Genomic DNA, 14,462 nt, shown 5'->3' on the forward strand with positions numbered 1-14,462 from the left:
ATTGTTCATATTGAGGACCCAAACTACACCAGATTTATTGCTCCTGAACTTATGAAAATGTCTTGATCTCTAAGCTCAATGTGGTTGCATTCCTAAACCCTACTCAGCATGGTTTCTTTTTTCATGATTTTTATAACTTAATGTCTTCATAAAAAACTTGACAATCTATTTTTGTCAAGAATTTCAATACATAATATCATTCATCCATCTGCTTGTGATTTTAATTTGTTCTAACTTGTCCAAGAAGAAAAAGTTTATTCGCATATTTATAACCAGTGTAGAATGAAAACAATTTTTATGTCCCAAAACAGCCTTGATATATGGGGCAAAAACTTCCTTTCTAAATCACTACAGCTGTATAGATGATTGCCTTGGTGTTGGATATAATGACAATCATACCTGTTGATTGATAGCATCACATTTCTGAGGATATTTTCGTGTTTACCTCTTTACCAAACATGGAACAACAATAAAGCGAACATCGCAAAAACCGCTCTTAACATTGTGACATTAATGTACATTACTTATCCTTAAAAAGGTGGAGATAAGTTTCTATCAATCCAAGAATATTCGCCTTCATGTCATTTGCTATACATACATCATGGTTACATACACAAAAATATAAAAGAGAGCAACTTTTTCTGCTGTTAATGTCAGAATGATGCATTTTCATGCAAAAAGGAAACTGAAAAAATGCAAGTTGTTTTACAGCCTGACTAGGTCAAGTATGATGCATTAAAAATAGTGGAAGAAGATATTAAAAGTATTACACAAAAATTGCTTAAAATAAAAACTCTCTTGCAGCATAAATCAACAGCATTTTAGCATTCCAGTTCCTTAAGTAGAAAAAATTCAAGCAAAAAATAATAATAAAGTTAATATGTTAGAAGAACAAAATGTACCTAATGCTTTGTTGATTGATGCATGCAGCGGACTAAATTGGGTCAGTGTATTTTGTTAACCTACCTTATGCTCATCCGTCTCATTATTGCGGGACTCATATTCTGTGTGACCGCCCTGTCTGCCTACAGATTGGGAGTCGCTCCGTGATGTCATTCTGTCCAGCCCCGTCAAAGATGTCCGACCGCTTCCTTCCTGTTTGGCCAGTGAGAGCTGGGTGGAGAAGTCTTTGAGACTGGTTGACCGTTCCCTGTGAAGTCTGGCCCGCTCGCTAGCATTCTTTGGCTTGTTGCTGACAGGGATTGTCTTGTCATCCAAGGACCCTCGACGCAGGGCGGGGATGCCGGTCACTTGATTTTGCTGGGGAGGGGAAGAATTTGAAGATGCAGCAGTAGACACAGAAGCAGGGGAAACAGAGGATGATGCGGGGTGATAATTAGCAGCCAAGGTTTGCCATGTTCGTCGAGGTATTGTAAAGTAAGGATTATTGATATAATTAGAATCGGACAGGACACGTGCAACATTCGACTTGTATGCTTCGCTAGAACCACTTACGCTATCTAAACGGTCACCGGAACGACTCAGGAACCGAGTCTCCCCCAAGTCTCTTGTTACATCTTTCTCCATTTCTGCCGAAGACAGATCATGTAAACTACTGCTTTTTCGGAGACCTTCCTGATAATGTTTGTCTGTCTTGTGTTTCATGTTTCGGACACCTCGGTACGTGGAGAACTGTTGTTCTTTTGTTTTCACTTTCTCCACGTTAAACCTTCCGTTCATTAAGGAATCAGGTTCAGTGATCGAGCTTGCACTAGGTAACCTAGATGGTGCAGGCTGAAAGAAACCAGAATTAATTAAGAAATTAACTTTCCTCCAAAAAAATAATGTACATGTAAATTTTTATATGAAAACTATGATCACAATTTTAATTTTTTTTTATAACCAGGATTGTTTCAGAGCTGTATTTCCAATATATGATCATAATTATACTGGTTGATAAATCATCGTATTCACTTATATATTTAGGACCATGTCACATATTTTTGTAAATTTGTGTGCATTCTACCTGGACATTTTCTTTGTTGCTAAAAATAGGCATGGTAAATCTTCGATTCTTGGCCTTGGTGAGACGGCCAGGGAATACTTGTAGAACATCATGCCACCTGTAAAAGATATCAGTACGCTCTGTACATTATAATATAGACAGTTAGTATTGAAAGTGTCAACTCAGACACAGTTATCCATACATTCATACAGTTAAAACTGGGATGGATTGATTACTATGGTTATTAGGATCTGGGTCAACTGTGTGGGACACTTTAGTGCTTGCACTGCACACAACCTTTCCATTACAGTCTTGTAACTAGACTGTGTGGGCTTAAAAAATAAACAGCATACATTTCCATCAAATACTTTACTTAAAGGACCATTTATACAGAATTCACAATACTGGTAAAAAAAAATATGGCTATAGCTAAAGACTTAAACTTTAATTACCACAAGTATCAGTAATAATTCATATCAATTCACAGAATTATATTTTTATATCAGTAAGAGCATTGATATATCATACAGGATGAGTGACCCCTTTTGAACTCCAGCTTGATTTCAATTATCAGGGGAGGGGGATGTTTTAGATTGCACTCATCAATAATTCACCATGTGACTCAAATTAGCAGTGTTATGGTTCAATATCTAACGACTTAATCAAAATGTAACGGTCCCTTAGAGATCTATACTAGATGCATTAAAACCAAGGGATCATTATCAGCACAGAGATCTAGACAAAAAACGAACACAAGCGACATGTCAATTTTTTTCTCCCAAGCCTGCCACTGGGTTGTTAAATGCATTACATGCATGTTTCGTTCCCTCGATCTTGCACCTAAACATGCTTTTATGCCTTTCATAAAATTCTCATTCTTCATCGTTGCACTCAGAAGCATTCAAGAGGTTTTTTTTATTTCCCCAACAGCTGTAATATCAGAAGCTCGGCAGACATATCAACATGTAGTTGTGAAGAGCATAATTATACTGGCCCTGCGTGAAATTCTGCAGATTACTGCAGAAAATGCATGTCTTCATTTTGATTAAAATGACAGGTAATCATACACCACGAATCAAAACTTGATCCCCTACAGCTTTTATCAGTCCACTTGAAGAACTTCTGAAGAAGGGGTCAATATTTACACATGTTGATAAATAAGGTATCTGTGGTATTCCGTTTGATTTATAATTCCCACTTTCATTTCAGAATCTTTTCAATAGAACTATGACATTATGATATATGGTAGATTAATTCTTGTGCAGAAGCTAAAATTTCATAAAGAATATCTACGGTATTGTGTAATTTACAAAGTATCTGTTACTTGGTAGCCGCTCATATCAAATTTAGAACAATTTAAATGAAAGAATCTGGTATGTTAATACTATGTATGCATTACAGTCATATGAACCTCTCCTTCTTTTCCAAAAATTTGTTGCTTCAGTACACAAATGTTGCAATATTTGGCAATGTGCATACTTATGATTCAGTATAGTGTACAGTATAATAATGATCCATCTTATATGGGGTCAACTACATGAACCAGCTGTAACTGAATATAATAAATCACTATTTCATAGGCATTGATAAACTTTTTGACCTTCAACAAGTTTCTCTGAATTACAACTAGGAAGTAACAAAATGTAATGACAAATGGAGGCCTTTACGACAATAGGTTTTTAAAGCCAAAAAATCTCTTCACTGTAAAATTCAGACGAACATCCTTGACCTGTACACTATGATAGATATGTACGACAAAATGACAGATGAACATCCTTAAGACTTAAAACTTACATGACGTTAACCAGTCATATAATTAAGTTACATGTTTAACACACTTGTTACACAACAAGTTCCTTAATCACTTTAATTAAATACTGTAAGTCGTTTTAATTTTATGGCGTTAAAATTTCACAATTTCTCAAAAAGCACCAATCGCAAAAGTTTTAATTTCACGCTCCAAGAAAACCAGTTATCAAAATATAAGCATTAACAGTCGTTTTAAAAAAAACTTAAAGTTTATATTAACGATGGGTGTAATTTAGTGGAAAAACGATAAATCACGAACATAGTGAAATTAAAACCATCATGATTATTTGTCAATCTATAGTATAAAGCAGGCCCTCCTTCCCCACCCTAACCCCCACACCAACTCCATCCAATCTTCAGCACCTCTAAAACCATGGAAACCACAAAAATTTTATTAACAAAATCTTTAAATGATTATTGTTTAGGAATGAAGTTTCCCCAATATAGTGTTTTACTGTTTGAAAGTATGTATGCATGTTCTAATGATGAATAACTGGTGTCACCTGTGGGGATTGTTTTGAGGGGGAGGAGGAGGAAGAGAGCGAGAGAGATCTATGCCTGTGTGTGACAGCCTTACCACTGATATTCCTCCTTAGACTGGCCCTTGATATAGTATTTCTTGTTTGGCGTCACAATTTCCAGAGAGAAGGGATGAGAAGTTACGGTTTCTGCATCATTGACAGCAGAACATTTATTCATATCAATGATCCCTTGTGGAATGGTTTCCGGCTGCAACAGAAGGGAAAAAAAAACAAAAATAAATCAACCTATCTAACTCGTACAAGTAAAAAAAACCCTCATTATTCATAAGGGCAGACATTGCCATTAGTAGCAGACTTGTCAATTATCTATGAATTTGTGTCCATAATGAAAAGCACATATTTCTAGATTACTCAAATCACAAGCTAATGCTTTCAAGAGTTCATCTTTAATGTAAAAATGACCCTCAGATTGATTAATAGTCATTTGATTCAGACTAGTAGACTACACTGTGAATATCTGTTATGGACTCATAAGACCAAGGAAAATGTATTTCCTATTTTCTACCGTATATTTCTTTCTAATCATTCTGTGAAAAATAATCTACTAATATGTTCTGAACTTGAAAAAAAAAATATTTTTGAGATTATAATATTCTAGATGGACAACAACAGTCTAAATTTTATGTTTATCAGAAATTTGCCATCAGCATCTGAACTTTTGAAATTTTGGGTTTTAACATATGTTGTATGGAATTCCATATTTGTCTGTTGTCTGGATCAGTTGTCACATTAATGCATAAATGCTGCATATAAGATTGCTTGATGTATGTAGGCGTTATATGTACACATTGTATTCGTTCTGAATCACAACTATCAATCTCCGTTAGGCCGTGTTTTGCAATGGGTAAATACTGTTTGTTTATTCAACTTGTTTCCAAAACAATGAAAGAAAGCTGCTATTTCTGTAGAAGCCACTTACATCCTCGTCAACACAATACGTCAGTTCTCCATCGTCATACAATCGCATGAATCTTCTTTGCCACCTCTGGAAAAATAAAAGAAAATGGTAAAACGTACTGGTGAGAGTTATCTCCCTTGAAGTTGCAATCCAATAATCTACCAGTTTTATCTTTTATGCATGACAGGACCCTAATGCCTCAGATTCAGTATACCACCCAACAGGAAGTTCATTACAGCTGAAATCCAGCAGTGTTCATTTCATTATCAATTAATTAACGACTCTGATTGAATTACTTATCAAGCTACTGCTAGACTCTGAAGAATCTGTCTCCCTACTGTTGCATAGCCTTATCTTTTCTCTGCCATATGCCACTTGGCCTTGCCCAGATTTCTTATAATTTGGTCAATTACCAGTTAAATATGAAGAAGATTGCCTTGATAAACAATAATTCTCTTCAGTTCTTTTTTTCTCATTAACCCTTCAATGATTTATTATGGTTTTGTGTTTCCCCTCATGTTTTTTAAAGAAGAAACATCAGTTTTCACATTGTTAGTTTATCTTCTTTTTTGCATTGTGTTTGTATTTCCAAGAACAATTTATTTTCAGTGCAGATTTTTGGCATGCACATGGCACATCATTATTTACCTTGGTTTTTTCCAGTGGATTGCTGAAGTCAAAGTCTGGCGCCACGAAGAGGAAGCCACATTTGGAGACCTTACGGGACACCTGGGGAAAGGAAATTGATACATTGATAAAAAATGGGCTGATCAATCAACACTATCAGATCAACATCATCTAGAGTAATGAATAATAATGTACATAAATGATTCAATATCTGACATTATGATTCTTTTATATAATAAGAGAGAATATATTTGCTGTCATGTTACAGATAGTAAAATGAATTTTAAAGTTTTCACATTGAATCAGCGAAACCATTGCTACATCACTGCAGGGACCCAATCTCTTAATACATGTATATGTTGTTTATTGAATGATGCACTTTTTTCATAAATAATACCCTTGTTATTATTCACAAATGCATACATGTATATGTGTCTGTCACAATGTAAACTTCAAACTGTCAACATAAACCGCTGAGGTAAATATCTTTATATATATGTTAATACATCAAGACATTTCATTCCAAATACAATAAACAAACAATGGTTGTGCACTCTTCAAGGAATGTGTGACGAAAGATCTGTTTTAAGCCCCGTTACTCATTCATGTATACACAGATAATACCTCAGTAAATATTGGCCCAAGAGCTGGGACTACTTTTCTTAGTCTTTTAACCCCAGTTTACTGGGCAGGCCTCCCATTGATTTGGACCTATTTGTGCACATACTGAGGACAAAGCTATTTTAAATGCCTGAGAAAGCTTGGCTTTAGTCCCATTAAATAACAGCAGCTAATTCATAGGGAGCTTATAGAGAGGAGCCACTAAATTGGAACACACAATACGTCTATACGTTTACATCTGCTCTGATATATACACTGTGAACTGTTTCAGGTCAACTTTGTGTGAAGCCCCTCTAGGTTATGACACTAATATTTTTTAAGAAGATTTTTATCAACCCACTTCTTTTATCTGTCAGCGGCATCTTTTAAACATATGTCGATTAAGAATTTTTTAAAAAGACCCACATGGAGAACATCTGTACACACTGTAATATTATGTTAACCATTGAATTATAACAGTTTAGCTGTGTCAAAAATCTTGGTCATCCTTAATTCCTTTGCCATGATGAATTAAACCAAATGATGGAATATCTTCTCCATCAGCTTTTTTTTCAGGGGGAGAGGGGGGGAAAATTTAAGAATACCTGTACAAAAACTGGAATGGTGAAATGGAGATAAAACACAATATTTTCAAAAAGTTAAAAAACACAAAAGTTTGATTGAGGAAAAGACAATGATATTGCGGATGTTGACATATTTGTCATTGAAGGAGACAGCTTAATGATTGCTGTTAAAGAGTTGGATCATGCAGACATGTCTGGAAGTATAAATAGTCACTACGATGAACTGTCAGTCAGTATAATCTACATGTACTATGCCTTTGATGAGTCTATATCTGTGCCAGACACATCACTAGGACATACCAGTACATGCACCTTTACTGTCTGCAGTAACCTGACAGGGTTTACCCATAAATAATCCAAAAACCATCTATACCACTTTATCTGACCTAGCAAGGCCAAATCTACCAAGCAATAAAAAAAGTCCACAGAGTACAAATCTATCATCATTATTCAAACTCGCCTTTGGCTTTCTCTTCTGTAGGGCTTTTTTCACCACCTTCCACATGGTTATTGAATGTTAAAGCAGTGTCCACTCATATACATTCCCATATAGATATTTCAGATGATGAGGCCGTTTGGTACTTTGACATACATCACCCAAGGGCCTACACGGCTACACCCTAGACTGAAGAAGTGTGTCCTGAATCAGACCACTACTACATACGTACATGTACGAAGTCTGTCATGTATATGTATATGTCATGTATATACATATATACGAGTATATATACGTCATAACAATTACATGTCATGTAACAGAAATAGAATGGCGATCTACTGTACGTATCCTGATTAACTGTCATGATTTCTTGTCCAATTAGATGCACAGTCATCAAAATAACTAAATTTCATCTGAACTCTCAACACCCTCGCTATCTAATGAACCATTACATCACGTCCATCATAATCTTATATATGACCTTACATTTATAGAATATCATATAATTATACTTATTGCCCACAAACTAAAATATAAACCTTATTTGTTTATCACACTTCAGATTTGACCAGAAACTATAACGTAAGGAGAATTCTACAACACATCATTCTTTAGGTGTCTTATCACCAAGATTTCAAATACTTAGACATAAATATTGTTTTAGACACATTTTTGTGAGCGTGCATGGTCAAGCCTCTCCCCCCACTTTATATCATGGATTAATGACCCCTTTTTCTGAGCTCATTGACATGTACAAGAACTCCTGGAATGCGGCTCTACTTCAGTGACACTGTCGTATTACATAGCCCCTACACTAATCACTTCAGTATCTGGTCATTCGATCTTGCACAGGGACAACTTTTACCTGTTCACACTTGAATTAGCACCGAGTATTATTTTTTTACAGGTTGGGCCACCTTTTCTCTTTTTTGTAGGTGTGCATGAAAATAACAAACACATTTAAACACAATACAGATAGGAATGTGAAGTAAACAGTTTTAATATCTCTGGGAGTTCCCATATTATTAGTTTCATTGAGAGATGAACCATTATAAAAGCATCAACAGGATTAATGCAGTATTAAAAACTCATAATGTATATCTTTTTATGATACATTTTAATCTGCTTGTTTACTCAGATTTCCTTTCTAAAATATATAGAAAATCTTCATTCAAACACCTGCGCCGAATTCTAAGATTCCTGAAATGTAGGGGTAAGAATTAAGCAACATGATTTCATAACTATGTAAACATGAGAGCCCTCTAATACCTCTTATATATAAGAATCCATAACCTATCTACCACACAGGTATACAGACCTTGAGACCATATAATCGAGGTAATGTAAAATTAATCTTATTTACAGAGGAAATCAAAAGGAGGATATGGGTCAGTTCGGGGTACTGACATAGTAACATCTCTACGATAGAGGCCATGTGCAGTTTGTTCAGCTAATCAGCAGTCATGTAGAACTAATATTCATTATTCCTGAACCAGTGGCTCATGGCTATGTTATAACTACAAACATTAGGCTAGCACGGTCTACTTCACTGACAAATACACAACATCAGTTTCTTTCATCATGGTCATCTGAAGTCAATGAAGGTTAACTGGGGGCTTCGATGGGAGGAAAAAATAAACAACATTTTTCATTCATTTATCATGGATCGAATAACATGCATACAAGTTCAAATATTCACTGAATATTTTCTAAATCTTTAAGAATTTGGGGTGATTTTGTTCTTCTATAAGAATTTATTTCAAAAATCATTTAATACTTGCTGGTTTTATAGGTTACTTCAAGAGAATATTTTTGGCTTGTTTTATTATTTCTCAGAGAAGGTACTAAAGGTATACTAAACTGTCACCATCTGGACACTATGCAGAGTGTTTCTGAAACAATCAGAACACAGTCAAAATGCATATCAATTTTAAGGCAAATTCCAACTATCTTTTATTACAATTCTTATTTTTCCATTCTCTTCTTTTTTCATACTTCAAAGAATGCACACAGATAACATCTGTAGGGAATCTTCAACTCCTGAATGCATTCCAAAACCAACTTTATGGGCCACTGCTTTATCTCCCAATTCTATTCTGGATTTTTAAGAGAAAACATTACTATCATTTCAATATCCCATCCAAAAGACCATCAGCAATTTTTTTCCAAGGTTAGATATCCATTCTCCGGCCCAAAAGTTTCTACCCCTATCCTAGACCTGATCTGTTTCTTGATTTTTTGTCATCAAAGTTTTCAGACCTTGTTCAGCAGAGGCAAAGCTGTCAATAAAACAACTTCAAACGGAGTAAAAACATGACAGCTTACAAATCGTAGCCTCGAGTCAGGGTGTCCTTCAGAGCCACGTCCTTTGTAGACTATCATGTTAATCTAGTCACCTTACACACTTACTACAAACTGCAGAAACTTATTTTAAAACTCGACTTAATGAGTGTAAAATGGGACATGGGACAGTCATCTCTATCATACCGCTTAACTGTATCAAAATGTGGTTAATAAGTGCAAGGAATATTAATTAATTTCCATATGAACTCGTAGAAAATAGAGCTGTCACTTTGTCAGCACATTTTTACTTCAAGGTAAAAGTTACCCCTCAACACACACCACCGGGGAGATAGTTTAGATAGGGAACCTTTCGGGGCTATTGTCAGTTTAGTGGTTGCTTGCCTGGAAAACAAAGTCAAGATATGATTACCAATGTCACTCAAGGAGAAATGTAAACAAGTCACCAGGTGTCAAATGTTATCCATCTCTTTGTGGTTTAGCAGCTTTTTTTCATGTGTCAATGAAAGAAAAGCTGGCAGAGATGTGTACTAAAATGCATCAGACATTTCTAAACTGTCTCCCGAAACAAACTTAACATCATGAGACGTTTACAGACATTCCCAGTACAGCCTGCTATACGGTGTATTTGCTTTTTGTGGTGTACTTTATGTCAATGTTTAGAAACCTCAAGCACTTGTTAAATCTAAACCAATACATGGTGTTTTAATGAAAACTGATTCATAGGAGAACTCAAAATCAAATTGAGTCTGAAATAATATATCAATGTTGATAATAGTCTACTTTTCTTAAAGTACAAATACTTGAAAAGATGCAAGACACCTCTCTCTCTCTCTCTCTCTCTCTCTCTCTCTCCATTATAAATAACCAGTATATTCATCTATGTCTAACAATAGGCTTTGTTCTGGCAGTTGCCAATAATATATATACCTTCAAATATGCAAATGTCTCCAGAAATGCACAAACCACAAGTTGTATTAATAATATGCAACATATGTGTTCTGTACATCAGTCAAAGGGTAATGCAGTACAAATACTGAGCAGATGTAAAGTTTATATCAAAATCTGCTGATTCAACTCGCGTAAGTTTTTTGCTTCTCGATCATTTATTGTTTCTTGGTATCAGCTAGTCTACTTAAAATTGTCAGTCATATGTTTCTTGTGTCTGATGTATGAAAAGAAATATAATTTATTAGGTTTTTTTATGATCATAATTTCAATGTGAATCGACACACACCATCTGGTTCTAATTTAGCATGAAATTCAGAGTTTGCCCCAAGAGACCTTGAGATGTTCATAGACTGGAAACTTCAATAGTGCATGTATATCAAAGATCATCCTTTTCAAGTCTAAAAATACCCATTTCCACAGTATAAGCGTAAAATTTACATAAATACACATTGCCAAGAACAATTTTCTTTCCAAAGTAAAATTCTTGATGATATATTCAGACAACCAATTGAAATTCTCTCCTCACAAAGCACTGTTATATATAAAACATCTTTTCAAGATGAAAGAGAGATTAGCTATCTGATATACTGAATTGCACTTGTAAAATTACATAATAGATATAGTGCTATGTCATCCCAGAAGGCTGTGTGGAATGTATAACATAATGATAAAGACAGAAAGACAGAGATGAAAGCACACACTTGTAAAATCTCTAGCATCAACTATTTGACGAATATGATCCAGATCGGCAAAAAGTCTGTAAAAGTAGTGGGGCCCTGTTTATTAATTATTGAATAGAAAATGGGTCAGGTTCCAAATATCAGTGTCAAGACACTTGTATAACAATTACAATGTTCCGCCTCACCCAGATTTAATTTTACAATGGGAAATAAAACATTGAAATTCTGAAAACTTCAAACAAAGGCTTACAAGGCATGTCAAGTTGTATAATGCATGACCTCAATTATATTATTCCAAACATCTTTAACCTTGCATGTTTTTCATCCATTAAAAGATAATTTTTGGTGTTTTTTTTTTAAACAGAGAAAAATTTATCCCTAAACATTAATCTTCTACCTTTATGGCTGGGGTAGAGGAGAAAAGGGGTTGCATCATATTGTAAAATTGATGCGTTTTAACTGGAGGGACTAGGGGAACGTCAAACAAAAAGTACATGTAACATTAATCCATTGCTTTTTTTTTTTTTTATAATTTTAAAAGCTAGATTCAAAGCATATAATATGTCTCTCAATTTTGTTAAATGGAATTTGTATGGCTCCAATTTGTCAAAACATACTGTTATGTAATGTTTATTATTCCAGTAATTCATTTCGCCCTGCATGCATGTCTGATATAATAAAATGGATTTTGGTCTCAACTGGTGGTAATGCATATTCCAAAAGTGTCTATGAATATCCATTAATTAAACAGACGGCACTTGACAGCAAATATACACCACAAATTTTACAAATGTCATGTGTAAGTACAGCAATGGTACACGCATGTATATAAACACCTGTGTCACACAGCGCATTATAAATTTGAAAAAAAAATTCCTACCTTATTGTTATGTAAAGCCTCAGCAGAATGGGCATCCTTTGCACCAAAACAGGCCTGGCATTTCGATTTGTTGAAAATGTTGGGTTCGAACTTGCGACACTTCGAAGCCATGTTTGTTTACGTTTTCGACAGCAATCTTGCACACCTGATCTAAGGACCAGGTGAGAAATCAAACTATCCCCAAAATAAGAACCACTTTGTGTGTAATCCAACAGCTCTGCATATTAAAAGTTCAAAAACACTCTACATATCTACAACATCAACACACACATAAACTTTTTTGGCTTCTTTCCGACCTCGTTCCACCACACCGGTGTCAGATAAGGTGCACGCGGAGTGATATGTAGTGAACGAGGAGTGCGGAGGGATTAGCCTGTTATGACTGAGGAAATAGGACGCGGCATTGATTAAAGTTGAATGGAGGCAGATGAATGGAATCTTTGTATATGTAGCTCTCAATAAATGAAATTACGTCACATTGAAGTTTGTCATATTAGAGAATTTAAAGAAATCACCAATTGATGCACCTTTTTAACAGGTTATTGCGAGAATATATTTGCTTTGATGAAAGAAAAAGTATTTTATTTTTTAAATATAAAAATATATTTTAGAAACAAATCAAAGTTGGTAATAAAACAACTGTATTTTTTGCCAAATAAGAGTATATTCAATTGTAGACCAGAGAATTTCTCTGCATGCGTGTTTTTTTTTAATTTGACATTATACAGTACTTTAAAATTACATCTGTTAATCCATTTCTACGTGCGTGTATGCAGCAAGAATTTATAATCGTCAGCATTCTAGTTAATGTGGTTTGTGCAATCGAAGCGTTACATCAAGATACACATAATATAATCATATTCTCTCTCTCTCTCTCTCTCTCTCTCTCTCTCTCTCTCTCTCTCTCTCTCTCTCTCTCTAAAATTGATTATGACGCCATCATTATTGTGACGTATTGTTAAAACGTCACAAAGGTAACTATTATATTATGATCTACAAGTAGGCAAACAATGGGTATCTTTCAGAGCTGTCTAGCAAGAAATAATAAGGTTGGGGTGATGGGAAAGGAAGAAGCTGAGGAGTACGAGAAGGTGATTCGTACAATGGTCACCGAAGAAGTGACGGAGAAGAAGGGGGGAGTAGCATTTGGCTTGTCCTTCATCTCAGAGGAGGGGACACCGAAACCAGTGCCGAGCAGACTGGTGTCCAGCGACAAAGAGGAGGACTTTGAGAAATGGAGAGGTATACAGTGCAGCACGTGTACATTTATGATGATCTTTTGTTATCAAAAAAATAACAGTGATGGAGCTCATACAAGGACGTAGCAGCAGAATGAGGAGGGGGGGGGGGGGGGTTAAGGGCTGGTCCCTCCACTTTTTCAACAGTGTCCTTTTTCTTACAATTTCCTATGGACAGAAGATTACGTAAATGTACAATGAATCATTGGCCACATTACTTTGAAAACGAGCTGTTGCGTGCATTGATCTTATTCACCAATTGGAAAATTTACATACGATCATTTCAAAGTATGATATATTTAGAATATGTATCTATTTCAATTTACTTCTACAGAAAATCAAGCAAAAACCCAGACAGAAAAGCAGGAGCAGGCGCAACAGCGAAGAGAGGAATCTCTTGTACAGAAGAAAATTGAAAATGCTCACAGAGAGATGGAGAGACTTGAAAAATATGTGAATGTCTGTGATGGTTAAACTTGTATCCTCATCAGATACCGTATACATCACGCAGTCTTATCCAATAGACTGAAAATTGAAGGATTTCCTGGATCCAAATGCGGAAATGAAATTTTTAAAAAACTTTAAAACTGTTTTTTTTTCATAATTGAACTTTTTTTTTCTTATTTGTCCTCTAAATATTTGCTCACACTAAAGTTAAAGACGTTTGTTTTCGAGATTCCTGAATATATCATTTTGTTGGCTCACTAGAAGATATTTATAATATCGAGGGGGTGTTCGATGATACAATCTATATCGGTAATAAGTGGTATGTTATTTTTCATTGGAATAGTTCAGTTAAAAATTTTGGTTTATCTAATCGATCATTATTCAGTTCTCACATTTCGATTTTTCTTTTGGAGTTATATTTTCCGTACCCCCCCCCCCCCGGAAACAAATAAAGAAGGTGTAAATTTTGCACTTTCTCAGTATCTGAGAGCCTCAATACCTCATTGTCTAATATGTAATTA

General features: G+C 35.1%; 2 protein-coding genes across 9 annotated transcripts in view; one reads left to right on the forward strand and one right to left on the reverse strand.

Annotated features, from left to right (window-relative positions):
* LOC128164912 (protein outspread-like) overlaps window positions 1-12,606 on the reverse strand; it is a 32,407-nt gene extending 19,801 nt beyond the window's left edge. For 4 of the 7 annotated variants that reach the window (XM_052829001.1, XM_052829003.1, XM_052829002.1 and 1 more), the window contains exons 1-6: window positions 12,257-12,606; window positions 5,843-5,923; window positions 5,216-5,281; window positions 4,332-4,483; window positions 1,967-2,063; window positions 967-1,734 (exon numbers count right to left, since the gene is read on the reverse strand). In XM_052829001.1, the coding sequence (XP_052684961.1) occupies window positions 967-1,734; window positions 1,967-2,063; window positions 4,332-4,483; window positions 5,216-5,281; window positions 5,843-5,923; window positions 12,257-12,367 (1,275 nt within the window). In that variant the 5' untranslated portion in view covers window positions 12,368-12,606. The remainder of the gene's footprint in view (window positions 1-966; window positions 1,735-1,966; window positions 2,064-4,331; window positions 4,484-5,215; window positions 5,282-5,842; window positions 5,924-12,256) is intronic. The other 3 variants (XM_052829005.1, XM_052829004.1, XM_052829006.1) reach the window with 2 other exon arrangements.
* Window positions 12,607-12,760: 154 nt separating this feature from the next.
* Window positions 12,761-14,271, forward strand: LOC128167943 (uncharacterized). Of its 2 annotated transcripts, XM_052833943.1 has the most exons (3): window positions 12,761-12,794; window positions 13,282-13,498; window positions 13,829-14,271. In XM_052833943.1, the coding sequence occupies exons 2-3, from the start codon at window positions 13,315-13,317 to the stop codon at window positions 13,966-13,968; spliced, it is 324 nt and encodes a 107-aa protein (XP_052689903.1). In that variant the 5' UTR covers window positions 12,761-12,794; window positions 13,282-13,314; the 3' UTR covers window positions 13,969-14,271. The 2 variants fall into 2 exon arrangements, with proteins under 2 accessions (XP_052689903.1, XP_052689902.1); XM_052833942.1 differs by lacking the exon at window positions 12,761-12,794 and having other exon boundaries at window positions 13,181-13,498.
* Window positions 14,272-14,462: the final 191 nt, after the last annotated feature.

Source organism: Crassostrea angulata, chromosome 10 (assembly GCF_025612915.1).
Source record: "Crassostrea angulata isolate pt1a10 chromosome 10, ASM2561291v2, whole genome shotgun sequence".
Lineage (NCBI taxonomy): Eukaryota > Metazoa > Mollusca > Bivalvia > Ostreida > Ostreidae > Magallana > Magallana angulata.

Coding starts and splice junctions, on each gene's coding strand:
- LOC128167943 (XM_052833942.1), top strand. CDS start 13,267: ATGGGTATCTTTCAGAGCTGTCTAGCAAGAAATAATAAGGTTGGGGTG. Junction 13,499..13,828: donor GGACTTTGAGAAATGGAGAG/GTATACAGTGCA, acceptor TTACTTCTACAG/AAAATCAAGCAAAAACCCAG.